The sequence below is a fragment of the Crocodylus siamensis genome, chromosome 8 (genome assembly GCF_052110815.1).
Source record: "Crocodylus siamensis isolate JL-2025a chromosome 8, ASM5211081v1, whole genome shotgun sequence".
Classification (NCBI taxonomy): domain Eukaryota; kingdom Metazoa; phylum Chordata; order Crocodylia; family Crocodylidae; genus Crocodylus; species Crocodylus siamensis.
In genome coordinates, this window is record NC_143402.1 from 67,705,981 (window position 1) to 67,733,787 (window position 27,807).

The 27,807-nt window shown below is 48.0% G+C and overlaps 1 protein-coding gene and 1 long non-coding RNA gene across 11 annotated transcripts; one reads left to right on the forward strand and one right to left on the reverse strand.

The window, feature by feature from the left end:
• The first annotated feature begins 46 nt into the window (after positions 1-46).
• Positions 47-19,383, forward strand: LOC149858945 (uncharacterized). Of its 4 annotated transcripts, none has more exons than XR_016443850.1 (5): positions 47-300; positions 3,500-3,625; positions 15,173-16,371; positions 17,967-18,051; positions 18,579-19,383. It is a non-coding gene; the product is annotated as an uncharacterized LOC149858945 (long non-coding RNA). The 4 variants fall into 4 exon arrangements; XR_016443851.1 differs by lacking the exon at positions 3,500-3,625 and adding an exon at positions 9,280-9,349; XR_016443849.1 differs by lacking the exon at positions 3,500-3,625 and having other exon boundaries at positions 15,173-16,454.
• Positions 4,966-27,232, reverse strand: SLC16A5 (solute carrier family 16 member 5). 7 transcript variants are annotated; one of them, XM_090060266.1, is made up of 6 exons: positions 26,493-26,745; positions 22,162-22,190; positions 21,595-21,831; positions 13,018-13,161; positions 10,735-11,583; positions 4,966-7,332 (listed from the first exon to the last, which is right to left on the reverse strand). In XM_090060266.1, the coding sequence occupies exons 3-6, from the start codon at positions 21,809-21,811 to the stop codon at positions 7,100-7,102; spliced, it is 1,443 nt and encodes a 480-aa protein (XP_089916392.1). In that variant the 5' UTR covers positions 21,812-21,831; positions 22,162-22,190; positions 26,493-26,745; the 3' UTR covers positions 4,966-7,099. The 7 variants fall into 7 exon arrangements, with proteins under 7 accessions (XP_089916392.1, XP_089916391.1, XP_089916388.1 ...); XM_090060265.1 differs by lacking the exons at positions 22,162-22,190; positions 26,493-26,745 and adding an exon at positions 26,934-27,232 and having other exon boundaries at positions 21,595-21,826; XM_090060262.1 differs by lacking the exons at positions 22,162-22,190; positions 26,493-26,745 and adding an exon at positions 26,934-27,232.
• Positions 27,233-27,807: the final 575 nt, after the last annotated feature.

A 27,807-nucleotide genomic window follows, 5' to 3' on the forward strand; every position in this document is an offset into this window, starting at 1 on the left:
GTCTCCGGGTGGGGGCGGGGCGGGGCGGGGCGGGGCTGGGCCGGCCTACCTTGTTCCTGGAGGCGGGAGCGCTGCGGGGCCAGGAGGAGGAGCTCTTCCCTCAGGGCACTGAGAAGAGGAGTTGGATTTGGGCCAGGCCAGGTGTTAGCAGAGCCCTTTTACCTACTTCAGCTCACAGATTGCACCTTAGGAAGTTGTTGCCCTGAGTCTGCACTGAGGGAAAGGTCAGGCGCGACTAGTACTCGGTGACTAGTACTCACTAGCTAAACCTGCCTGGGCATGGCTGCTTTCCTCATTGAGGTGACTCTCTTCATCTTGGCTTCTCTGTCTGTAAAATGGAATAATAATAATTCCCGCTTCTGTCAAGAGCTGATATGAGGGCTGGGACGGCTCGGCTGTATTTTTGTAGGCATGAGCTAATGGCCAGCGAGTGAGAGGGGAGAATTTTTCTGGTTCTCCCAGTTGTAACAACACTGTTGTATGGGCTGCTTAAAGGGGGTTTTCTAACCTGTTGTTTCTGCTGTGTCAGTGTTGCACACATTCTGCCCAGCCAATAAGACGTGGTGTAGTTGGTGTCTTTGCCTGATAGCTCATCCTAAAGTGGGACTGAAAATCTCAGGCAAAAAACACCCAGTCTGGACCCCTGAGGATTGCTTGGGGTGACATTCATCCAGAACAGGAGCCTGGCTGTGAGAGAGAGGGTTTTTTGCCTATTTTTTTTTTTGCTTGAAAAAATGAAGGGACCACTCTCCCTGGTCAGTAGATGAGTACTTGCACTTCCGACCCGGCAAGTCGTGAAGAATTGTTGCAGTTCTAGATGGCGGAGTCTTTAATGACCCTCTTGGAAGGGTCAGCATTTCTCTTCTGTGTTAGTTACCTGCTCGCCTTTGTTTTTCCCTAGTACAGGCTATTTGTCCCTTGTCCCGTAACTTCTCTGAATTGTTTGTAATTGCTGCATAGAGTCGCTACTAGGAGAACAAACAGCTTGTTCCCAGACTCATGACGTTGATCATCCTCTTGGCAGGCCTGGGCAGCACAAGATTTACTTACCCTGGACAAAACAGAAGTCTTTATCCCAGCACCTCCCCCTTTATTTACTTAAGGAAATGATGAGAGAAGCTGATTTGAGAAGCAAAAATTCACAGGGAAGGGGCAGTGTGTGCGTGGGTGGGAAAGGGAGGAATGACGCGTGTTTTTTTAAATGTATCATTGGGCTGAGATGCTTAGGGAGCAGGAGAGGGAGGGAAATGTCAGAACAAGAGTTAAAAGGGAGAGATGAGGCAGAGACTGTAAAGTGGGAACAATACTGGCACCTCCATTTGTGTGACTGAGGACAGAAAAAGCGGAGTGAAGCCTGGGCTATAAAAGAATCATGGGAGGCCACGATGGGCTAACCCTGGTTTGAATACAGAGTTGCATCAGCTTAATTGACAGGGTAATTTGAAACCGGTTAAAATAAAAGTTCATATTTAAACCCATTTAAGCTAAATGAGTGCAGCTCCAGAATGTGGGCAAGGCTTAAACTATGATGCAGGGAACTCATTCCAGACACAAATGATTGATGAAGTGAGTGAAATACAGTACTGTGTTACACATCAGATGATGCCAGATGACCTGGCTGTAGCCAGTTAGATACGGTGGTACTTCTACCCAGTCTTGTAGGTTAAGGGCAAACCTATGCTGAAACTTTTGCTGGTGTCATCAGTGGTGGGGTTCACCTTTCTGGGGGTGCCCTGGGCGGTAGGTCTGTTTTGGACCCTTGTGCTTTTTAAGCAACTAGACCAAAACTGTTGTGATGCAAGAAGGGTCTCTGTTCAACTTGGAGCTCCGTGCAGTTGCCAAGTTTGTAATCCCCCAATACCACCATGGATACAGTGATGTCAGTCAAGTTGTTAGTGACTGAGTCAGACGCTTCTGTAGCAGCAGAAGCCCTAATGCACAGAGCCTTACCAGAAGAAAATGCATTCGTTGGCATGGGTTATGTCAGTTGGGGAGCAGGTCACAGCTATGTTGCAAAAGCACCTGTTTTGCTGGTCCAAGCTGTGTCTGCCCAGGAGGGCTTGATGGTATGAGTCTACTGGGAAATCTTTTTTGGTATGAACGAGACCTGTTGTCCTTGCTGAGGTTTCTAGACATAGAAGTGGTGTGCAGAGGGAAGCAGGAAATTCGGGGGCCTGTGTGAGACTGTGAGGGAGGGGGAAGCCTGCTGAGGTGGGTTTGGGAGGTGAAATGATGCTGAAGTGAAATGGGGAGAGAGAAGGATGAGAAGGAGTTGGGTTGAATGGTGGTGGCAGGGGGAAGGAGCAGGGAAGGAAGAGGTTGACTAGGTCTGAACTTCTGGTCCCTCAGTCTGTAATTCTGCATAGAGAAAAAACAAGGAAAGGGACTATCACTCTTCTGTTCTTGCACACGTGGCTTGAGCCTGCGTTTGCTGGATTTGCTAGTACATGTTCTATAGAGACGCACTTTATTTAATGCTTAGCAAGTGGGAAAATCATGTATCAGCTCAGGATGAGGGGCCCAGCTTTGCTTGTCTTCGGTTTTTCTCTTGCTTTGATATAAGCCCAGGTTGATTTAGAATCAGAATATTGGAAATTAAGGGCTGGAAGGGACCTTAAAAGATCCTTGAGTCCAACCCCCCTGCTCTGGGCAGGAATACTTGATCTCATCAAGGTGTCAGTTCAGTCTCCTCTTGAAGACTTCCAAGGTTGGACACTGCATCACCTCCTTGGGAAGTCTGTTTCATTCTGGTCACCCTTACCGTAAAGAAGTTCTTCCTTATATCCAACCTGAAACCATCCTTTAACAGTTTATGGCCATTTCTCCTTGTCCTCCCCTGGGGCGCCCTAGTGAACAGTTTTTCTCCCCTGCTTCCGATGTACACCCCTTACATACTTATAGACGGCCACCAAGTCCCCCCTCAGTCTTCTCTTCCCCAGGCTGAACAGTCTCAGATCCCTTACTCTTTCCTCACAAGGTTTGTTCACCAGGCCCTTAATCATTCTTGTGGCCCTTCCAAGATTGTCCACATATTTTTTGAAGTGTGGCACCCAGAACTGGACCCAGTACTCCAGCTGACTCTCACCAGCACTGAGTAGAAAGGAAATATCACTTCCTTAGCCCTGCTCCTGACGCATCTGTTAATGCATCCCATATGCTATTAGCTGTGTTGACAGCGTCACCCTGGCTGCTCACGTTCATCCTCTGAACATGAAGGTGTGTGGGGGGATGTTTTTGTGGTGGGGCTGCTACCCCCTGGGAGGTGGGTGAGACAACATTCACCTGGCTTCTGAGTCTGGAGAACTTTAATGTAGGATTTGTGGGAGGTTGACAGACAACACTGGTCACATTCTTGATAAGACCTGTTGGGAGAGTGGGTGGATTTGTCCCCTTTAGGCTGGCTCACTGCCATGGTTTTTTTAGAGACCACTTAACAGCATACAGAAATGGATCCCATGAACTCATCTCTTTGGCATATGACACTTGCTGTTTATCTTAGGGATTGTTAGAGCCTTTCGAAGTCCGACTGCTGTCCCTGCCAGGTGTTTGCCAGGACAGTTGATGACAACCAGGATGATATCATGGAGGAGGCATGTACAGGGGTAGCCCCTGCAGCTGCAGTTTGGTGAGTTTTAGGTTGTAGCATGTGTGCATCACCCCAGCCTCCAGCATGGCAGTCTAGGGACGGGCTTGATTCTACAGTTATTAGTGCCTTAAATACAGCTGGAATGATACAGATTGTGTCTGAATGCCACCCTTTTTGGCTTCAGTTTTTATAGGACTGCAGCAATGGTTCCATTGGTTAATTATCAATGCGAATGTGAAGTTTGATTAGAATCCTTGAATATTTAAGCTTGAACTTCCCTGTTTGTATGCCATAGCCGTACACAGACACGCTTACTGCAAAAGTGCAGAGGAGCCCAAAGGTTGATGAGACCTGCAGAAACAACCAGAGCAAAGGGGGCTTGGAGGGGTGTGTGTTCCTGGCCAGTTCTCCTTGTTCTGCCTATGTGCTCAGTAGTTTATAATCTGGTTGAGGCACTAGTGTTTGTATATAATTAAAGATGATTTCAGTTTGACTGTCTATGGGAAGTCAGTAAAAACCGGTTATGCTTCAGAGGCTTGGTAATTAAGTGGGGCTGCCTTGCACCATTGGATGACCTTAAGTTAATGAAAGGAACCTTTGTTACGGGTTTATTTTTCTTTATGTTCTCAGTCTTTAGAGCTTGTGGCCTACCCTTCCTGTTCGCTTGTTCTCCAAGCAAGGTGGACTTTTTATTATGTTTTTGCCACTTGTGTGCATGCCCCTTAGCATATATACACAGGGGGAGACCCTACTCAGAAGGTCTTTAGGTTACAACAGGAGGCAGAAGGGCTGTGGAGTGACAGGCTGAAGGATGTTAAGGGCTGCATCTAAAAGGGTAGCTACAGTGATCAGTTATAATCTAAAGAGAAGTGATTCCTGCTAATCGGGAGAAGAGAGATGGAGTGCAGGCTGGAACCCAGCAGCACAGTCTGCTGTTCCTAATCAGGAATGTGATGCGTCACCTATTAACTCGGTGCCCTCCACTCTTCTCCCCCCCCCACTGAAAAGGATGAAAATCAACCTCTGGGGCTGGTTTGCTAACACAGGACTAGCAAGATGGTTCTTGACACCCTGGTTCACTTTCTGTCTTAACCTCTTTGCTGTTATGTCCTGCTGAGCAGTTACTACAGGCCAACCCAGCACTTCTTTCCAGTGCTATCTGCATCGCTTGACTCTTGAAGGACAGGAAGATGCTTCCTGGGACTCCTTCCTGTCTGGCTCAGGGCAGTTTTGATAGCTTCCAGCCTAAGCCTGTATCATGTCCATTTTGGCCATGACAGAGAGACTTTGATATCATGTGATTTCCGCCTCCAGAGGACAAGGTCAGCTGGGAAGAAACAACTGAAAATGTAAAACAGTGTATTGAATACAAACATCGCTTGAAGAATACAGTGTTGCCTAGCTCCTTTATTCATCAAAGCTAGAACAGGGTTGAGACTTGGTCCTTTCTCATTGATCGGTTCTAGTGAGGAAGAAAATCCGCACATTTCCTTGGTATGAAACAGTTGTTGTGTACAGTCAGCTGAGTGACACTAAATAGTTGCTTTGCAGTTATTGACCATCTTAGCTTTATGGAAGTTGCTGAAAACATGCAGCTAGAGATAAGATGCCATCACTTCTAGGAAGCAAAGGGCTACATGTAAATCTCCTTGCAATAACCTTACTTCAGGAGATGTTTGATCTAGAAGTGTAAAGTATGTTATGCTCTAGGGATCCTGGACCACTGTTAAAATAGGCACTTGTTGACAGTGGAAGCAATACATCATGACCCAGCATCATAGTCTCAGAAAGCACAGGGGGGTCAGCTTTCTAGTGGTTTAATTCCTTGGTTTCTAGGTTTGGCAGGCTGGGACCCCATGATTGCATTGGTTTCAAGTAGCAGCTTTGGTTTTGTGGCTAGAATTGAAGTGTTTAGCACCTTTTATCCTGGGGACTGCTAGAGCAAGTCTTAAAACCATTTGAAAGTGGGGAGAGTCTCACGCTAATCTCCAGCTCCAGTGTTTTTTGAGAGGGCTGCTACCCTTGAATCAGAACTGAAGTGGGATAAAAGCAAAGTTTATGATCAGGACTATAGTGCCCGTAAGAGGCAGCGCAGTGGCTGGTATCCCAGGCCAAATCCAAAGAAGAGGCTAAGATGGCTAAGTCAAAGCTTGCCTCAGCATGACTTCAGGCTGATCTTCTAGATTCCTTGGTGCTCATGTGGACCCACCCATTCACCAGCTAGTAACTCACACCCACAGGTTACCTGTCCTCTGAATTTGGTCCATGGAGCCTAAAGCTGATGTAACATGTATGCTACAGCAACAGAAGAGCAGTGTAGCGGGAAAGGCTACAAATTGGAGGTTGGAATAAAGTGGAGGTTACATGAAATTCTTCCCCACATACTTCTTTTTCCACTTCTTTTTGTCTCCTCAGCACTAGATTACATCAGTGTGGACTCGCTTATTCATCAGAAAGTGGGTGTCATTAACTCCAAGCATCTAGGGTTGACTTGGGTCCATTTATACCAGAGAAGACTCTGACCTTCTGAGTGTTACATCAGTGTTGAAATTGGCCCTGTGTCTGGCAAGTCCAGGACTTTTTTCAAAGAATTGGTCCTGGACAAGGCCAGGGAAGGAAATGGCCATCTCTAAGTGCTGGTCCTTCTTTTAGTGTCTTAATAAGTTTACACTGGCCATGAACTGTCAGATCCTGTCCTACAGCTCTTTTGGGCAAGGGTGTGGAGGAAAGTACTTGAGAACTAACTGGCTATAAAATGCAGGCACTCTGAGTCTGCCCTGTTTCCCTGGGGTTTGGTATGAAACCTTTGTTTCCCTGAAAATGCCCTTGAAATGCAAGAATGCTCATTTTTTTGGTCATTAGCTCATAAGAAAAACCACTTGGCCTAGATGCGATTGACAGATGAAACTTGCCTGAGTTCTACAACCCGTATAACAACTTCCGCATTCAGAGATGGGGGACATGGCAGAAGCACCTCTTCCCCTGAAATGAAGGTGTTTCTCCCTGCCCCTCTGTGGGAGGTGGTTAACTTTCACTTCTAGTCCTTGCCAGGAGGGTGTGTTCAAACAAGGTGACTTAGTGTGTAACTCATCCAGGACTGATAAATGTCACTGGTATCAGGAAGCTGTGGTAGTGCAGAGGCCAATGTGCTAACAGAGCTTTTCTGGTCTTAAAAACAGTTGTACTTGAAAAAGAAATCGGCCTTTAAAAAAAAAAGTCATACACTTGAAGCTAACTAGATTCAATTAACCATGATGTCACCAAATGACTTCTGTCATTGCCTCGTGATTCGCATCAGGCATAAAAAAAAAAGTGCTGTCTGTTCTTTGGCTTGCAGGCTGACGAGGGGTGTTAGGGTTCAGTCCCTTCCTCTGGGTCTTCTGTCTGGAAGCTGACAGTCCCGGCAAGTGGAAGCTCCCAGCAGAAGGAGGATGGATCACTGTGAAAAGCAGGCACTTGTTTCCTACCTGCCTTGTGTGCACGGGCCCTGGGATTCCTTGGGTTCCAGTTTGTTCAGATGCTGGTGATATACATGACAGCCTGCCCCTCTGCCTCTGGCTTGCTTGGCACTTCGGTGTACTGGTATTTGGAGGGACTGTCTGCAGTCCCCTTTGGGGCCTCTTTCAGCTTATTCTTTCTCTCCAGAGCACAGAAACTGAGCCCCATGAATAGTGCAGCTGACACCATGAAGAAGCTGGAAGCATAGAAGACATAACTGAATTGGCCAGTTAGGTCCACCAGGAGACCTGAAACAGAGAACTGGGGCTTAGCCAGACAGTAAAAGAAAGCATCTTACACTTCTATAATGCCTAGGACTCCAGATCATCTGACAAACAGCAGTGAGGTCACTTTGCCATCAAATGGAGCTGCCACTGGGGTGGAACAAAGCAGGTGTTTAACAGCTCACAGTAACACTACTAAGCCTGGTAAGACAGGGAAGTAATGGTAACTTATCTAGGCAGAGACTATGACCCCAGACAGGAAAGAAGAAATGCCTACAGCAGAAGTTGGAGCATGGGCTAATGTAGACAATATGTCTTTTTTTAAACTCTAAATTAGCTGTTTTAGTAAAAAAAAAAAAACAAAAAAAAACCTGCCCCGAAAACAGCCCAACAGTGAGCTCTGCCTGAAGTAGGTCACAGCCTAAAAGCATTCATCCATGGGCTAACTTTTCCCAAGTACAGATGCTGGGCTATTTTTTTTAATAACTTGGCTGACTTTCTGTGGTTGTATGAGTGTTTGCTCAATAAAAAGCCAAGTCAGTAAAGAGGGAAAACTCCCAAACAACTTCAGCCTCCTGCAATTTATTCATTTAGTTTCCTCAGCAGGGGGCCTTAAAAATCACTAGTAGTCACTAGATATTGGAATAGGCTAATTCCCAATCTGAGAATACAGCAAGCTTCAAATACTTGAAAGGCTGCCATAAAGAAGAGGGAAAGCAACTTTTCTCTCTTGCTGCAGAGAAGAGGATGCAGATCAATGGCTTGAAGTTGCAGAAAGTAAATTTAGATTCAATATCTGGGAAAACTTCTTCACTGCTAGAACAGTGAAGCAATGGGATAGATGGCTGGGGCAGCTGTGGACTCTCCATCACTGGAGGGGTTGAAGAAGAGGTTGGACAGCCACTGGTTGGGGATGATTCAGGTGTGGCTGTGTCTATGTTCTACTATAGAGATTTCCCAGGCTTCTGGGCTTTAGCAGTTGCCCCCCCCAGCCCCCTTTCATTATGCTACATGTGTTTTTAAGCCTTCCTCAGAGACACTGGGTGTTGGCTACAGCCAAGGCCAGGGACTTTGACTGGGCTGTGCCAATGCGCCTGTTGGGACAAAAGCCAAAGGTTCCTGGCTAGAGGGTCTTGCCCTTCCACTTAGGGTCAGCTTGATCACCGTATTTCAGATCAGGAAGGAATGTTACTCCATGGTCAGATTGGTACAGACTGCAGGCAGGGGTTGCCCCTTTGTAGCATGGCCTTGGGGGGGCTGGCCCTGTCCTTGGGACCTCTTGAGCATATATTGACATTTCATAGAAGCAGGATCTTGACTGCTGTGGTTTTGCTTTACCTGTTGCAGGTTTAGGTGTTAGGTCTGTGTTGCGTCAGGGTTTACAGTCATTTTATGTAGAGCTTAGATTACAGTTTGTATGGGATGGTTTGGATAGGGATGAACCTGCCTCAGGCTGAGAGATAGACTAGATGACTTCTGGAGGGCCCTTTCAGTCCTACTTCTCTTTGATTCTACAAAATCTGAAAATCTACTTGTTTTCCTTCTAAACTGAAACCCTCCTTCATGAAAGGGTATAGTCAGGGAGAGCAGGATTTGCAGGTAACAAGACTAATCCATGTTTTTAATGCACTGTAAAGATGTAGAGCCTTTAAGACAGGCTAGTTAGGGTGAGCCCCATTCAAATGCGGATAGTTCATGTGTGTGAATAACTAACCTTTGTTTTAACTGGAAACAGGCAATATTCAAAGGATTTTACAGTGTGTCCTCTCTGCTCATTACAGTGTATATATGTGAGGGAAGCTGAAGGAACAGTCATTATCCAAACACTGAATGTTAATTAATGGCCCTTTCTCTTAAAATTAGTGTCCACACCAGGCTCCTTGAGTGCAAGTGTAAATGGAGCAACAGGAAATGCATTCCTGCTGTTTTTGCAGAATTTGGTAACGGTGCCAACGCTTTGCTCTGCCCTAGCACCTGCCATCAGAAGATTTCAAAGTGTTTGACACACATGAATGACTTTCCTTCTGGGATTCCCTGGCAGGTTAGTGTATGCAGGAAGTGTGGCCATTACATTAGAATGGCCCTGGTTTCAGCAAGCCTATCCTGGAAGACTGTGCCCCTGTTACACAGCAGGAACTGCATGTGTTTTGCCGTTATAGCATAGTCCCTTTGACAAAAGCACCTTAAGAAGGCTCTGAAGTAGCAGGGCAGCATTTGATCAGTGTGAGGTGACCTGCTAGACCAAGCAACAAAGGTTCACATCTGTGGATGTTGATGCAAGGCCTGTCATCTCTTGCTTTTCTATCTCTGGCCATGTTTTACACCTCTCCCAAGCTCACAAGGTCTCTTCAGTCCTGCACCATGTTGCTCTGGCTCTGCCCAGTGTTTGGGATATTTCCAGGCAACCTGTTTGAGAGATTAAGCCTAGGATCTAGGCCTAGGCTCAACATGTTCATAACAAGTGATATCCCCACTCGCTCCTTTACATCAATGGCACTGATAGAGAATAGGAGCATCCTCAAACACTGTTACTGCAGCAGGGGTTGCTGCTGAATGACACAAAATTCATTCTCTAGGGATTAGCAGTGCCCTCATCAGGGCTCATTCAGCTCCTACTGTGTCAGGGACTCAGATCCTTAGCCTGAGATTCACATTCAGTGCCAGTTTCCTGTCTCTTAAGTCACTTGTTGCATTGCTTGCTGTTGCACTGCAGTGCTACTTCATGGAGGAACAACAGAGATGTTAACAGGACACCTAGTGGCGTTCAAGGTGAACTGCATCTGGCTGAAGGGATGGGGCAAATGGCAATCCTCGCTTCCTTTCCTCCTCCCAGAGAAAACAGAATTAATTCTTGGGGCCAACAACAGGGAGAGACAGAAGTGGCTCCAAACGCCTAAGCAACCACATTCCTACTGTAGGTATCCTGCACAACACAGAACCTACTACATTTCTGGTCCTGCTTTGAGCAGGGGGTTCGACTAGATGACTTCCTGAGGTCCCTTTCAACCCTCGTTTTCTGTGATTCTGTGATCAGACTGTTCTGTGTCTGGACTGCATGCTAAGAAGCCTCCAGGGACAGGTAGAGACTGGTGCAGTCAGCGAAGTGGTGAGAGATCCTGCCCTGTGAATATTTCTCAGTCTCTGTCTACCAGCCAGTGAAGATCCAAAAACCTGTCACCTACTTGGATATCGAAGCTGTCTGCCAGTCAGGTTACCTCTCCCTGCCCTCTGGTGATTAAAAGGAATCCAACTGCAAGCCCTCCTCTTAGAGACACCAGGGAAGATGAAGCTCCTGTTAATGATGTTCCCTCCCCACGACCCTGGGGAAATCAGATAATTCCTCCCACCCTCCCTCCACTTGACACCTCCCAAGGTTTGGCTTCAGGGCCCTATCAATCCTCTCCCCAGCCAGCGAACTTTTCTCACCTATGAGTGGTGGCCCAATGAGGATGGTGATGCTCTCCAGGATGGTGAAGAGCCCCAAGGCGCTTGAGAACCTGTCCATCTCCACCACATCCATCAGCACCTGGAACACGAGTGCTCCAATGCCACTCATGGACACGCCGTAGATGAGGCAGTAGAGGACGAGCACGCTGAAGTCCGCTGAGATGACGCAGATGAGGTTGCTGAGGCCGTTCAGCAGCACGGCCAGGCTGAACAGGTAGATGCGCCTCCCAGCAAAGATGTTGAGTCCTGAGAGCAGCCCAGTCATGGGGCGCATGAAAATGTTGATGAAGCCAATGATGGAGATGAGGAGGGCAGCCTTGCGCTCCTCCACCCCATTCTGGGTGGCGTAAGGAATCAGGTAGATCAGAGGCAGCACAAAGCCCATCACCATCCAGGTCACACCAATGGTATAAATCTGATAACCCTTGTTTTTGCAAAAGACGTCAAAGGCCAGGTACTTTTGTAGCATCCGGCAGCAAGTAGCAAACCTGCCCTGCTGCGGGGGCTCTGCTGGGTGAGGACCAGCCCCATTGGATAGCTGTGCCCCCTCTGTTGTCTCCCTTGGCACTTGTCTAGGGCTAGAAGATTTGAGCTGGACTGGCCTCATGATGGCTCCACAGACGCAACAGTTCAACAGCACCCCCCCAAAGATGAGGAAAGTGTTTCTCCAGCCCATCTTGTCCAGCAAGTACTGGGAAATCAAGGGCCACAGCGTGAGGCCAATGGAAACACCAGTAGATGCTACGGCATTGGCCAGGGCCTGCCGGCACACAAAGTAGTATCCCAGCACAGTCACGCCTGCCTGGAAGCTGAAACATGATCCCAGGCCTTGGAAAAAAGAAAGAAAACAATAGCAATGTTTTAGGTTTCCAAAGCACCTTTCTGCCTGAAGGATCATTAGCCTCAGCTGTGCCCACAAATTACCTCAGCCACCATTCTGTAACTGTGCACGAGTGAACAGTTTTTAGTAGCTCAGCACAGCACAGCACAGCACAACACATGATATAAAAAGCAGCATCTTACATAGAGATTCAGGCAATTTTAGGTGAGCTGGATGCTCTCATCCAAGTTGAAATGTGTCCCAAAACCCCTGATCTTGACAAAATGGTACCAGGATAATTAATTACCCCCGTGATAGAGACGTGCCTTCATTAAGTCATTTTACTAACTTAGAGAATGGAATTATATTTCCTGCTGATGGGTTTTCTGTGCTGTTGCAGTGATCATCTGCTTTGACCCTTCTTTTGCTCCAGCAGCTGATAAAGTGAGCTACAGCCCACAAAAGCTTGTATTGTATAGATACCTACTTTAGTTAGTCTATAAGGCACAAATCTACCGCATCTTGTACTTGACTTCAGACTAGTACGTCTACCTATATCTCCCTACTTTGCTCGCACAGATCCAGTGAGACTGAGTCCCAGGGTGACCTGACTGCAGAAATTCATGACTTTGTGCTATAAAAAGAGGGAGAGTCCCTTAATGGACACATAATAGGAATATTCAGAGCAGTGGTTCTCAACCTTTTTAGACTTGAGAGCCCTCCATAACTTTGGAGGATTAAGTGGCACCCCATTTCAGAAACTAATGTATTTAGTACAGTGCTTGTATCCTTGCAGAGGGGCTGGATAAGAGGGGCAGGGGAGCAGTCAGGCAGGGACAAGCCTGACCCTGAGCCTATCGCCTCCCACATCAGGCATCCCCATGTTACCCCCCCTCACAAGTGGTTGAGAATCACTTGGAGGGGGGGAAGTTTCAATATCATTTTGGTTGAAAAAGGGTGTGTTCTGACTTCTCTGAATAAGGAGGGGTGAGCTATGAACACATAGGACCCACATGGATTTTTTCCCAGTGCACCACATTGCAGTTTCGGAGAAATTAAGGTCAGAAAAATCAGCCCCCTTATATGACCTTCCCTCTCCTCAAAACCAGAAAACCACCCAGCTTCTAAAAATGGTAGCATCTTTGTTCATCATTTCTCTCTTGTAGAGACGTGTATCCTTGTGGGGAATTGTGGGAGAAGCTGTTTCCACTGAGCCTAGCTGAATAGTATGTGCCATAAGCAAGTGCAAGAGGCTGCTGGCTATTCAGCCCATTAATCCTACCAGTTTGTGCGTATTTTGATCAGTCGTGTTTGCTGGATGAGGGAAAGACCCGAACATTCAGCCTGGGCTCTGCTCCTTCTACACTGCTCCCCAACACTTTCAACACCCAAATCCCAACAAGGGCAGTGACTGAGGCCTCATGTCCTAACTTAGCACTCACCTGTGATAAAGCCAGCTGTTATGTAGAGCTGGCTGATGGACTTGGAGAAAGAGCTGGACACCATGCCCACTCCACTGAGCAGACCCCCCAGCATCACCGTGAACCTGCAGCCAAATCGCTCGACCAGGACACTGCAGAGAGGGCCTGAAAAGCAAATGAACAAGTGTCCAGAGAGAAATTCAAGATGGAAAAATGATTCTGCACTGGTTTTAGCCCCCAGGGCCTATAGAGACCTGGATTCTTTGGTCACTCTTGGCATGTAGGGTTAGTTTATTAACGTGGGAGAAGTGCTGATTGGGGCCTTGCCAAAGCTTGAATACAGGAAGAGCCTGAAGTTGGGTCCAAATTCTGCCCCCTTGGGTTTAGATCTAATTCAAAGACTATAGCAATTGGTCAGAGGATTCCTAGGTTGAATCATGATTCTTCCCATCCAGATCTTGGATTCCCACCTTCAGAAAAAGCTCCTTTTCCTCCCTCCCTCCCCACTTCATTCAGAGTCAGCTCCAGAACTCATGCTTGGGGGCATGCCCCCATCTGTGCTTTGCTGATAAAGCCTAAACTTGACCACCTCCTTTGAGTTTCTCCTATTCAAGTAGGTGATGCCATAGCCCTGAATTTCCACTGCCATGGTTAAGGGTGAGTCCAGCACTCTGACTCCAAGACTCAACTTGGAGATGCAGAGATAGAAAAGCGTTCTGAGATCTCAGCCTTTTACAGTAAAGCAACAGAGCATCTGAAGTGTCAGGAGCACTGGGACTGACAATATTCCCATGGGGATGAGAGCCCTTTGAAAGGAGGACAGACCCAGCCCAAAGCAAGGCAAGAATGGGAGAAAGATGACAAGTGCCCTTGAAGAAGATGATTTAGAAACAGACCAATGGTCTCGTTCTGCTCCATGTTAGAACAAAATCGAACCTCTGCAGTCCCCAGTATCCAACCTGTGATGTGTACAGTTGTCCAGCTGCCCACCCCTTCATCTGCCTTGGAATCCAATAACAATGCCAAGTTACAGCTCTTTATGCCTGCCAATCCCCATGCATTTGACAAGTTTCAGAATAGCTGCTTGCCAGAGGTCATCCAAGCTAATGATTGAACCCAGCATTCCTGTACCTAGCCTACGCACCAGCAGTGCAGCCCACAGCAACTAATGCTTCACCTATGTCAGAAGGCAAATTTGCCATTACTCTTAAATGGGATATTGGGGTTTGCTGTTTGCACTGCTGGTGCATTCTGCTAACAAATTCCATCCAGCAAAACAACATCCAAGCAAGTATGGACGTGAAGGATCTCTGTTTAGTTATTAATGTAAATTTATGCTGCCAGGCTGCTGGCAAACTGCTAATATGTTGATATTGCTAATTATAGGGCACTTGTCTTTGAGGCAGGGCAGGACAGCCCTGAAACGCTGAGGGAGGAACAGGCTTTTCTGTTTCAAAGGCCTGGAGTCCATTGGGAGAGGGACAGAAATAAAAGTTTCCCTTTTGTTCTGAAGAGGAGGGTTTTTTAAAATTTAGCATTGCATAAGCCACTGCAAAATGCTCATGGACATCCGCAACTGATCAGAGTGGGAAAATAACCAGTGGCAAATTTTTTATCCTAAAAACAATGTGGTGGTTGAAACTAAATCCATAATAGTCAAGCAAGCAGCTGAATTTGATTAACATGCAGGCTGCAGCTGCCTTGTATTTTGATCTGCATGAGAGATTTCACCTGTTTAGAGCTTTTGAAAAAGTAATTGGTAGGTTCAGTAGAGTGGTGGCCAAAATGATTTTCCCTCCTACAGAAGGAACTGCAGGCTGCTAGAGCAGTGCTGCAAGCCCCAGAGGTTAAAACAAAGCCACGAGAATTCTCTCTAAAGAATAAATATTTAGTTCTTTTTAAAATGTCTCATAGCTTTTGAGCTTTCTGGGCATGCTTCACATTCTCAAGCTGTTCCCTACAACCCTCAGGGCTTTAAAAACTTAAAAAAAACAAAGAAGAAGAAAGCTGAGATTCAGTTTTCTTAAAGCCCCACCCTGAAATCTCAGCTTTCATGTACTTAAAGTAAGGTGGGATTTTTGGTTTTGTGGTTTTTTTTTTTAGTTTGGTCCTAAACTTACAAGAGTTGACAACATTAGTAAAATCTGAGGGTCTAAGGCTGTTCTTGTCTACACAGGGGCAAAGCTGGATGATTCTGATGAAGTGAATAGACCGACTCCAGCCCTACAGCTACATGAGGACAAAACGCAGTGCAGAGAGAGTTCTGCTTGACTCAACATCTTGGAAGAAGGAATCCACTCAGGCTGAGTTTCCAAGATCAGGGACAACATGTGATCTCTCAAGTGATCTTCCTCATGCTTGTCTTATCTACTGAACTCTTAGAACAGTGGTTCTCAAGCTTCGTAGACTCAAGTTAGCCCTTGTGAGACTCAAGGCTCCCCCCAGGAAAATGCTAGCTCTTTGTTTTTAGTTTGTTTTTTGACTACAAAAAACAAAATACTAGAGCAAGTCTTGTTGCAAAGCACTCAGAAAGCCCCTAACAGGTCAGAATGTTGTTGACACTGCAGATTCTTATTTGGTATCTCTGGGTTTATCTTGTGAATCATATTTGCAAACCCAACAGTGCTAGCATTGCATGGCATGTTGTGGCACGCTTAAAAGGACTTCAAGGCACCCCAGGATGCTATGGCACCCTGGTTGAGAACCACTGTCTTAGAAACTTCCACAATGCTACTGGCGTTAGAGAGACTCAGTGCACTGGTAAACTTGGATCTGTCTGTTTGGTTATGAATTTTGTGGAATACTTTGCTCCTTGCCTTTACCAGTTTTTAGAGAGTTTTGCTGAGTTATATATGTTGCTGGAGGCTTTGTTGATGTCTTAGAAGCCCTATTCCACTTCCAGAGCTGAACTGACAGGTTTCAAAGCCTCTGTCAGCATATATTTAAATCCTGCCAGTCATGGTGAAAAGACTATCAAAAAGGCGGATCTTGGAGCACGTTCTGAGATTTGTCAGGCTTCGGGTCTAATTTCTTCCTGTAACTCCCCTCACTACGGCCCCCTGCCTCCACCCCTGACTGAGATGACCATCAACTTGCTTCTCTCCCATTTTATCCTACGTTGTCCCAAAATGGGACTGCTGTTTTGTCAGGTCGTGTGGATGGTCCTCCAGCCTGCTGAAGGCTCTGGAGAAGGTGGCCTTGTGTAGGTACCAGAAATGGACTAGGAGCCATGGAAGATGCAAAGTACAGTAGTGATGAGCCCATGCTACACCAGCTGTCCTGCTTTCGTCCAGCTGATGGTTCCTGAGAGAGACTTTCTGTTACTGATGCAATCTGAATATGCTTCATGCCACCTGGGAACTCCTGACCTGTGTAGTAAGTACTGGAAGTGCATTTACCAATCTGCTAAATGGGGAACAACTAGCTATGAGCAACAGGTCCCAAGAACCGATTACAAGGCAAGCATTAACTTCACTCAGCTCTCTTTTGCATGAGTAACCTTTGCAAAACCACTGATGATGACAAGCTCTGTCTAGAAAGTGGAACTTTTCCATTGGTTCCCTCTTCAATTTGTTTCCTCCATTTGCTGGAAATGGTCACAGCTTGATTTCCTCCTCCTTCCTTCCCCCCTTGAGTTAAGTGTCATAACAAGGAAGGGAGAAAAACACAATAACTTAAGCCTGGTTCTTTTTTCCCTGAATTTTATATGGGTTTTGGCTAACCATGTCTACTGCTTTGTGCCAGAGTCTGTGAGCAAGAATGTGTCCCTCCGCATTTTAGCAACTTGAACACTGAGACATAAATTTGCAGAGTAGACGCATCTGGCTTGGAATTGGCTGGTTATGCCCTGTCTCATCACATGCCCTTCTGCTACTGTTCTGATGGTCAATTTAATAACGGCCATGCTGTTCTTTCCCTCTCCATTTTATGGCTTCCTGATCAGTTTAGTGGCCTTCTCCCCTTGACCCTGAACTATGGTGCTGAGCTGTCAGGAAATGGTTGTTTCCTTTAGGAAAATGAGAGTGATAATATGGCTGTCTAAATGCTGTTGGATGCTACCTGCTTAGATGGCTCAGGACAGCAGTGTGCCTGGCCTAAGAAAGTCTCTAAAGACAGTGGTCCCTAATAAACTCTTTTCCACTGATAGCAGGAGGTGCTGTATATGTCTGTGGTTGGAGGGCAGCATATTGGACACCATGAACTAAGTTTTCAAAAGTTAGGCACTGGTACTGGGTGCTTAACCAGAGATGGATTGAGGCTTCCAACCTCTCTGTCTTGAGTCAAGCATCCAGAATCTCCTGCTTATTTTGAAACATTTGAGTCTGGATCCACAGATCCTCAATCTGTGGAAAACAGCGCGCTCTGGGTGGTGGAGTCTGGGAGCTGGGCTCAGTATTTCTGCAGAGCTTTCACAGGGATCTCTCTACATTCAACATAGTTCCACCTGTGATTTTTTTTTCTGCCTTATATTTCTGGACTTGCTGCAACCTCGGTCTCGCATGGCTGTCAGCCATCCACCTTGGCCTACTCAGGAGATAACCATTGGTGAATGAGGGTTTCCTCATGCAACCTTGGCATAAGCATGACTCTGGGTTTTTTTTTCTTTCTTCAAAGTGTCACCTTTCACTGGTCCTGGAACATACAGAGCTGACGGAACAATTCAGATGTTCAGCCCCAGGCAGCACGCTGTGGCCCTTTCCCCTAGTGCCAGCTCATACTGTGATCTGTTTATAGAACAAACACAGGGTACATGCAGAGAGGGTGTTGCAAGGCACAGCCCATTTAGCTGGGTGTTTTAGAGCTGGCTGGATATTTTTCCTTCTTCCATCCCCATAAATATTATGAAATCAAAGGGAGCTTTTGAAGGGCTGGGCTACATTCTGGCTGTCGCCTGGGAGTCGGGCATACATTGGGCTGGAATGACAAGGCACTCAAAGCCTGCTATTCTGACCTGTGTGTTCTGGTTGCAGAGCTGGGGCAAACACCAGTATGTCTGGACTCTTCAGAGATGCTCTAGTGGGCTGCAGCTACCAGGGGGAGCTCCACCAAGGAAAGGTTTGGCACTGCTTGATGGTGTGATGCCACTGGAGACCTCCACCCCCCTCTCCTATCTGGAGTCCTTCTAGCCTTCCTACTGAAGTAGCAGAGCTGCTCATATTCTTTAATATCACAGACCCACAGCAGAAGCTTTTCTAAGAGAAGTCCAAAGGGTGGGACAACCTTTCCCTGCTGGAAAGAGGGCTTTTCTAACTACTGCTGAATCCCAGCGTCTAAAAGTTAGTGATGGATAAATCCTACTGAGAGCCCTGAAAGAGATTCCCTTCCTCAATCCACTCTCCACCTTATGGATCCTTCCCGAGCCCTTTGTTTATCCTGACTCCCACCACTGCTTTCCCCTGGGAACTAAGCAATCCTTATGCTAGCTTATTGTTGGGAAATTTTTCCCAATGCGCAGCCTACATTATTCCCTTACTCAGCTTCATCCCATCATTTAATAATTTAGCCACGACTCAGCTTAACTGTTTTTCCTCCTCTTGGCTGAGTTATGTAATAACCCTTTTTTTTTTCCTTTCTTTTTTTAGCCAAGACCGATGCAGAAGGAGCTGAGTGTACCCAGGGTTTGATGCTCACGGAGCTTACACCAAGAAGTACATGACTGTAGGAAATTCTTATAGCTTTTTCTTACAGGTCAATCTCCCTACCCTTGCCTATTCTTATAACCTCTTCTTACAGGTCCATCTCCCCACTCCAGACTCTTCTGGAGCACTGTTGCACCCAAAGATAACATTAAGCAGTTATGTTTTGCTTTTGTATCCCCGCCATGAGTATAACTAAATGAGTCCCTTTTGAGGATCTGAACTTTTCAAAGCTTCTCTGTGGTTTTCTGTTTTCTTGTGTTACTAAACACCCAAGGGCCATTCTGTGTGTTGTTGTAGGATACCCTTCAACTACATAAAACAGTTAAATGCTGAATAAAGTCTGATGTGCTCTTGGAATACCAAGGAGCTCATAAATACTTAAGCTTTGCTCTTGTTGCTAGCAAAGTGCAACCAGAAGCCTTTGAGGAAAGAATGACATGTGGGAGCATTTGCAAGGCTTATATACCAGTAGTTTTATAAACCAGTAGTTTCAGTTTATCTATGTAACTCATTGAGTGTGCTTACATAGGTACATACAGATACATGCATACATGTCTGTCATAGTGTGTGCACACACTCACTGTGTTCCATATGTGTATATTAATAGGGTAGTATACTACTCTTCATTGTATTATAATGGACAAAAGTCTGATTAGTACCTCATGGCACAGATAAAAAGACATGTTCTTTTTATCTGTGAAAAGAACAAATGGACTGAAGTTAGAGGAAGGCAGGGACAGGTCACAGTGATTAGATAAGGTTGTCACTTGGTGAAGGCCTGTGAGCAGCACAATGAGAAGGGTTTAAAGTGCAATTATATATATGCAAAAACGGCAAAACAATAATCGTTGTCATGGTTGCCTTTTTTCCTGTGTATATCCTGTCAGAAGTAAATCTCTGGGAAGGTTTAAAGGTGAGAGAGCAAAGAACCTGATCCAGGTGTCTAAGTCCCATTGACTTTAAGAGAATTAGGTACCTAAATCCCTTGCCTCTGGGCCTTAATGTCTATGAAGTCTCCCTAATATATAGCACCCTGCTCCAGAGCAAGAGAAGAGACTGGGCCTGGGTGTGCAAGGGGAGTAGCATGTGTGTTCTAAATCCTGCTTTGTTACTGACACCAGGCAAGTTGCTTAGTTTCTTGATGTCTCAGTTTCCCCACTGGTGAAAGGCAGCTCCTGGTACTTCTTCCTCTATCTCCCGAGGGGGCCCTGACAATTATTTAGTTAGTGACCACTGAATTCTCTGATCATGTAAAGTGCCCTCTTGAGACTGCTACCTTATTAATCTTTCATAGCTCCCTTTTGGCTGTGGTGCCAGACTCCCCCTGATCCAGGGATCATGTGCTGATTCCTATGCTCCTGGCACAGGTGGGGAATGTGGGTTTTAGTGTCCCTCAGAAGGCAATTAATTCTGGAGCCAGGAGTTACACAAGTCACTGACTAGCAAGTATTGTAGACCAAGCCATCTCTGCAGCAGAGACACCCACCTGATGACTGTTTTGGAGGGGCAGGTGCCCACAGCATTGTACCTCTTTCTGGTAAGAACCACAGAAATGATGCTCTGGCACTTGGTTGTAGTGCCAAGGCAAAGTCAGCGCCTCAGCTGGAAGAACAGAGTTCAGGGACCCAGGAAACTGCTGGGCTGGGAGCTCTGTTGAAGCAGCCGCTCCAAAGAAGCAGATGGCTTGGTCCAAGGGGCATGTAGAGGCCAAAGAGCCACTAAATGTCTAAATGGTTTAAATACCACAACAGGCCAGTTGGCTAAAGAATGGAGAGCACTAGCTCCACAGTGTCAAGTACCAGCTAGCACTCATATTCTTAAAATAAAGTTGGATTCATCTCTGGTGCCTTCCAGCTTCCCCTGGCACACATGAAGGCACTGGATGCCCAGCAGTGGAAAGTGTGCCAGGTGGTGTTAGCATAAGATGGTCACAACCTCTGTTCCACCGGGAGTCCCCACAGACCACAAGGGCAACCTCAGGAGGAATGGTATTAGTTGTGAAGGCACCTCCAGTAAGCACATCCCAGCTGCTGTACTGGTGAGGTGTGATGGAACAGCAGAAACTAAAGCAGTCATCACTTAGAGAGGAGCCCATTTCTCCTCGCACAGGGAAATCACTCCTTCATCCTCAGAAAGCAATTTTCCTTCCACCTCCTGTTCCCAGCAGAGATGAATCTGGCCCGCACTGCATGGCACCGCTTGGCTAGCATAGTCCTGAGAAACAAATTCCCTGTCCACACTGGCCAGGGATACTGTGCAGGCGGGAAGTACTTCTCTGAACATGGTCTTCTCCATCTCTGGGCACTGAGCTACATTACCTTCTGTCCTTATTTAACTGACAGTTGCTTGTCAGCTGCTTTTAATCCAGTAGATTTGTATTTGGGGGTCTCTCTAGAGGCAGCAAAAGCCTCTTAGTATCTTGTACACCACCATGAAAGGCAGAGTATGGTGTGGTATAGGCAGACAGACATGCTCTAAATGGGCACAGAGAGGGATGGGGCAGTCTGAGGGTAGGAGTATCGGATGCACTAGCCAAGGAACTGTTGTGCAAAAGGCAGTGCATTTTGGCTGTTCCGGAGAAGACAGGTGAGAAAGGGAGTCAGCATCTTAAGCCTTTCTCTCCCTGCCAGTGTGCCTCCAGCACAATCTAGACAGTTGAGAAAGGAGTTCAGTCTCCATGTCCCAATCAACCTTTGTGACTACCACCAAAGGCTGATTGTGGTGGTGGACCTGGTCAGAGACACCCTGGACTCATTTCACGGGTGCTGCCAAATGAAAAGCTTTTGGTCACAAGCAGCCTGAATCCAGATTCATGCCTGGGCTGTATCCCCTTTCCAGTCCCCTGTGACATTTGGTTCCCAGCCTTGAGCTACTGTAATACATGCTTATTAGTTAATGACCCCCTGCCCAGTGCCTTCAACAGGAGAAGATGAAAGTAGCTGCTTGGTATCTTACTTACCTCCTGCATGTAACAATGCTGTCATGATGGATGGGAACCACGATGTTTCACTGTTGGTGGCTTGGAACTCATGCTGCAGGTCGGTGAAAAAGACCCCAACACAAGAGGGGAAGCCCAGTGTTAGCCCCTGAACCAGCACAGTGGCCAGCAGAACGATCCAGGCCCATCCTCGGTCCTGTGCCTTGGAAGTCCCATGCGCTGCTCCCCCTCTGGACATGTCTGTTTTTACCTTCTGTCCTGTCAAAGAAAAGAGCCCAGCTATTGTACAGCCCCTGGTAGGATGCAGGGCTATTCACAGCAGAGCTGCCTCCACTCTGGGCTCAGGAGAGCTGCTGCCGTCTACAACCACGGCTGTTTGTCTTGCGTGTTTCACAACCACTTCCTCCCATTACAGACTCCCGGCACCAGCCTCCTTGGGAAAGTGCTGCCTTCCCCTTTTATTTCACAAGGCTCTGCACATGGCCAGGTACAGAAGTGGCTCCACCTCTATGAGGTATGAATTGCCCTTGCCGGCTCCCTCTCATCCCTTGTTTTCCCTTCTACCCTCGGCAGTCAGAGTCCCCTTACCGGGTGGGAGCTAAGGTCACAGAATCCTCCTGCAGAGGAGAGAACCAAAATTATGCAAACACCAAAGGTAATAGAAAACATACAGAGCTCTACTGAGTAGGGCAAGCTAGCTATACTAGGAAGCTTTATACAAATCCTCTTTGCCAGCTATTTTAGGCACCTCCCTGTTCTTCTCACTTTCCTGTTTAAGCCTTAAAGGCAAACCTGGGTTAGCTCCCAGGGTCCATCTCTTGGGGGCCAGCAGAATGAAACAGTAGGGAGTAGGATTGCCAACTCTGACTGATGGTATTCTGGGAGAGATTAATAGGATAGTTTAAGAAAATGAAATTAATCATCATGTTGGAGGGGAAAAAAATTTCCCAGATTGCTTTCAGTACTCACCAGGAGATCAATGGCCAGGAGTCTCCCCGAATCGGCAATCTGGGAGGGTTGGCAACCCTAATAGGGAGATTTCCCACACCCAGGTCACTCCAATACTTTCCTGTGGCAGCTGGCCAGACTTTGAGCTCTGTGACATTCAGGGCACGGGAATCCCAACCAGTCTGCACAACAGCCCTTTATACCTGTGAATCCCCAGACACTGCTCAAAGGAGGGCGACTGTTATAATCCCTGTGTTACAGATGGGGAAACCAAGTTTGACGGAGAATTTAAATTGCTTTTTCCAGGGTCGTACAGTGAGCCATGGGCAAAGAAATAAAGTATAAGTCTCCTGACTCTGGAGCTGGACCACACAGCCCCCTTGCAATCTACACTGATCTAGCTTGGCTTTTGAGGTTTTTTTAGGTGACATATTTTTAGCTGTGGAAAGCAACAGTGTGGCTATTACTAACTCTGATGTTGGCTGCCCAGTGTCTTAAGAGTCTGTCTCAGGGAGAGTTTTATGGGCAATATTTTGTTAATTCATTCCTGAAATAATCCAATCAGACTTCATATCTCCAAGTCCAAAACACAGTGGTGTCAAGGAGATAATTTCAAGCCTCCAGCCGGTACTGAAATATCCACTCTGTAAACTAATAGGATGATAAATAAGCATGCATGTGTGATGTAGGCGAGGTCATTCCCCTATGACTAAGCATTTAAAGTAGCAAATAAAAAAGGCCTGATCCAAGCTGAGGCCACACAGAGCAGCGTAGCACCTATGCAAAACAGCAAGTATTTACCCTGATGTCTTATGGTCTGAAAGCCTATAAACAGAGGAAGGCTGTGGGGAGAGGATGATTGGTACAGCTTCATTCTCTGCAAATGCTTCTGCTCAGTTCATAGCCTGGCCCTTCAGCATGAGCAAACAGCTCTGAACTTTCTGGCTCAGGACTGTCTTCAGCATGAAGAGCCTCACAGGCACAAGCATGGAAAATTACAGGCCAATTTGTTTCTGCCCCTAATTGCACAGCCCAGCGCTTTACTTGTTTCACCTAGCTAACTGCCAAGCCCATGATGCTTCCCATACGTATTCACTTGCTACTGATGTGCATTTATTCTCCCATTAAGATGCACCCCTGCTTTAGTTATTAACCACTTTTGCCACCCACGGCATCTCATCGCAAGCCAGGTTCTTCTCCTTGGGAGTCTTTTCATTGCCAGGCCTGTTGCCTGAACAAAGGTAAATGGGAACAAGTTAATGTCAGTGCCAGCTCACCTGGCTGTACCTCATACAACCTGCAACAGGAAAGATCTATTGTGGTACAACACCTTGTTGGAATTCTCCTCCAGGGAATGGGCCAGCTACTAGTACAAACACTTTAGGATCAGACAAATGATTATCCTGGCACAGCTAGCCCAGTATCTAATAGCTGATAAAGGGAAGTGCAAGCAGCCCCTTTAATAGGCAGAGGGATGTTTTCCTGTGCACCAGTAGGGCTCATTTTATGTCTCTTCATTCCCTGTACTAGTCCCTTGTCACATCACCAGCTTAGAGGAAGAGCAGAATCTGGATTTATTCATGCATCGCGCATGTCGTTAAACGTTCTCCTTGGTGGGAAAGCTTACTGCTCATGAAAGACAATGGGCTGAAATCCTTCCTGTGCCTATAAAACGGAATACACCAATGGTCCTCAACCCTTTCAGATTTGAGGCACTCTTTGATAGACTCAAGGTCTCCCTTGGAAAATGTCAGTTCTTGGTTTTGACTTGTTTTTTGGACTGCAGAAAAATTCTGGAGCAATTCCTTTGTTGCAAAGAGCTCAGCAAGTTTTTAACACAATGGATTCCATTTGAAATCTCTGGATTTGTTTTGTGAATCATGTTTGCACACCTTACAGTGCTCGTATTGTGTGGCACCCTGCAGTATCCTTGAAAGGAGCTTAAGGCCCCCAGGGTGCTATGGTATCCTGCTTGAGGCTTGCTGCTATACCCTGTCCTTCTAGTGTGGTTCAGAGATAGGATCACTAGCAGGGTTGTTCAGTCTCTGGCCAATCTCTTGCCAATGTTGGTGATTTTTTTTGTGCATCTTTGATACTTGTCCCAACAAACTGTTTTCTTGATAAACAGCCATGGGATCAGCCCAGCTGTCAGTCACTGCCATGCTCCAGTCTCACTCATCAGCACCTGGGCAAAACCCTTTGCAAGTGTTCTCGTCTGTCTAATCCACTCCTCAATCTTCCTGCCCTCTTAGCTAGGCTGCAAGATGCACAGTTCAAAACTGAAGGGTTGTTTGTTAAGAGAATCGGGGGAGTGGGATTCAACATGCAACTACTTGCTTTCTTTATAGCAGGCAAAAGACTGGAAGGGAGCCAGAGACACACGGCTCCTGATGCAGCACGTTCCATTCCCTGATGCAGTGTTGCTATATTTTCCTGTTGCCAATTACTGCCCCCTCCAAGGACTAGCAAACAACTTGCATGAATCATTTTAAAAGTTTGTGGACTCTTCTCAGGAATACTGCAGCAGCAGAAAGAACTTTGCATAAAGACCTGCAAGATGAGCAAATAAGCACCGTCTACAAGGGATCTATTTCTTGGTAAACACATACAGACCTGTACCAAGGTTCTTGTGCTACCCCAGCTGGTGAGACTTGTTAAGCAGGATGCAGCACTAATGTGCTCATGCCTTTCATTAACCAGCTGATTAAAATATTGCTCGTTATGTGCTAGGGCCTGACTCTGCTCCCATGAACGTCTATGCAGGTTTTGCCACAGACATCAATGGGATCGTGAATGTGCCACTGCCACTTGATTTTTCATAGGTTGGAGGAAGCAGGACCTAATGACTGTTGCTCCAGACTGGGCATCAGGATTTGAGACCCTCCTAACTGTGTGGTCTCGCTCTCTGCCTCCGTTTCATCATCTGTAAAATGGAGTGAATTCCATATAGCTGCCTTTGTCCTGGTAAACTACTGATGTGAATTGTTAATCACTTGCCCACGCACCTGACTGGGCACAAAGCTCAATTCTCCTCTGGCCAGGAGGTGGGGATTCCTGGGGGCCTGCGTGAGCCGCATCAATCCCACCCTGCTAGACCTGCGGAGGTGCTGACCAAGAAAGGTGGATTGCTGCTGTGGGAGGGAGAGCCCAGCTGCAGGTAGGACGCTCAGATAATTCGCTGGCTACCTAGGTCCCCCCTTTTGGTGTGGGACGGCTGCCCCAGGAGACGGTCTGTGCAACTGCTTGTTTGAAGCCTGGGTCTGAATAGAAGAGTAGGGTCTGGCGGAGGATGGACTGGAGAGCCCTATTGTGCGGTCCCTTGTTTCTTCCTGTTTTGGAAACTGATGCCCTGGAAGAGGTGGGACTGGCTGGAGCTGGTGGGGGACCGTGAGTCATGCCCTTGGGACTGTCCTTCCTTCCTGGCACCTGAGACACTTGGAAGGGGAAAGCAATCGTCTCATCAAGGAACAAATGGGGAAGGGCAAGAGACCCCGCGTGTCCTGACTGAAAGCCCACCCCCCTCCGAGGGCAGAAGGGGGAATCGCACTGCTTCTTGCCAGCTGCCTGGCAAAGGGGGCCCTCTGCCCCGTGTGATGAGGCCAGAGGGGGAAGAGGCTTGGTGCAAATCCAAGCAGACCCTAGCTTGCTCCTGGAGCCCGACCGCTAAGGGCGAGCAAGCCTCGGGGAGGGCACCCGAACCGCAAGCCCCTGGGCCTGGGCCGAGGATGCCCGCCGGAGGAGCTGGGCACACCTGAAGCCCCAGCTGGGGCGGGGGGCTTTCCCGCCCGCTTCTGGGTCTGCACTGACTCGGTTTGGTTGGAAATACGGAAAAAACCAATGGAAGGAGCCCGTGCCCTCGCCTCATTTCCGCACCCCGCGGGAGGCGGGCGGGTGCCGCCAGCCTCGGCACGGAGCGGGGGCGAGCCGGGCCCGGCGGTGCTCGGCGCTGCGCCCCCGGCCCGCCGCGTTACCTGCTCGCGCGGAGCGGCTCCTTCCTCCCCGCTCCGCTCCCTGCGGGGCCGCCCCGCCCCGCCCCGCCCCGGCGGGGGGAGGAGGCAGCGCCGGGGGGCCGCGATCCGCGCCGGGCGCCAGCGGGCGGGCCCCGGGCTCGCGGCGGCATCTGCCCGGGCCCCGCGCCCTCAGCGGGGGGGCCGCCCGGGGCCGAGTCTGCCCGGAGGGCTGGAGTGGATCTCTCGGGCGGGAGGGGGATGCAGAGACCCAGGGCGGGGAGGGGTCTCGGGGGGGTCTGCTGGGGAGGGGATCCAGTGCCCTGCGTTTCTCTGAGCCCCCTGGCAGGCTCAGCTCGCTAGTGCCAGGGGCTGTGAGTGTGGAGGCGGTCAGGATGGAGGAGGAAGGAGATCCTGCGCCGGGGTGATCGTGTGATCCCTCCCCCAGACCCAAGCGGCTCCTACCCCGGGAGTCCCCCTCGTGTCTAAGCGAGTCCGCGAGGACCCGCGTGCCTTTCTCCTTGGTTCTTCTCTTCGCTTAGCTGCCCATCTCTCCGGCTGCTGAGGCCGCAGGGGGGTTTGATGTGAACTTCTCGAGAGGCAGGATCGCGCTAGACAGCAAACGGCCCGGAGACGCCATGAAACGGGCAGCCGAGCCCACCGCTGCGTCTGTTATAACGCCCCCGTCCACCCCGCTTTCCTCCTGTGGCAAGCGGCGATCACCTTGCGCGCTGCCCCAGAAAGGGGCCGGTCCATCTGCAGCTCCGCGGGCGGGCCCATGTCCCGAAGCCTCACGCGGGACTGGCACTGCTCGGGGGGAAATGAACCTTGACACCGCGTGCTGTCTGCTGAAGCACTAGGACAAAATGGGCAGCCTAAGCTGACTCCTGGCTGCTGTCGGGCTGGGAGATCCCAGTGGCCTTTCCAGGTGAATGCCGGTGGATGTCCCGCCCATGGCCTTGCTTGCTACTCTAGGCCCAACCTTGTTCTGCAAAATTTGTGGTAGGGTGGGGAAAGATATAGCTGAAGCACCCAGCGCATGTGTGTCATTGCTAGGGCTGGGTGTTGATATATAAATCAGGGATCCAGAGATGGTGGGGGGGGGAGTTATTCAGGGCCTGTTTACTGGGTGAATGAGTGGAGGTCTTGAAGGGAAAGCGGGGCATGAGTAGTGGTGCTAGAAGGGAGACAGTGCTGCTGACTGTGATGTGATCACTTGGAGTGACATTGTGAGGCCAGCTGGGGGAGTGACTATAATGGGGGAACAGCTGGAAGGAGAAGAAAAGCAATACATGAAAAGAGAGAGCTGATGGAAGAGATGCAATGTAAAGGACGCAGA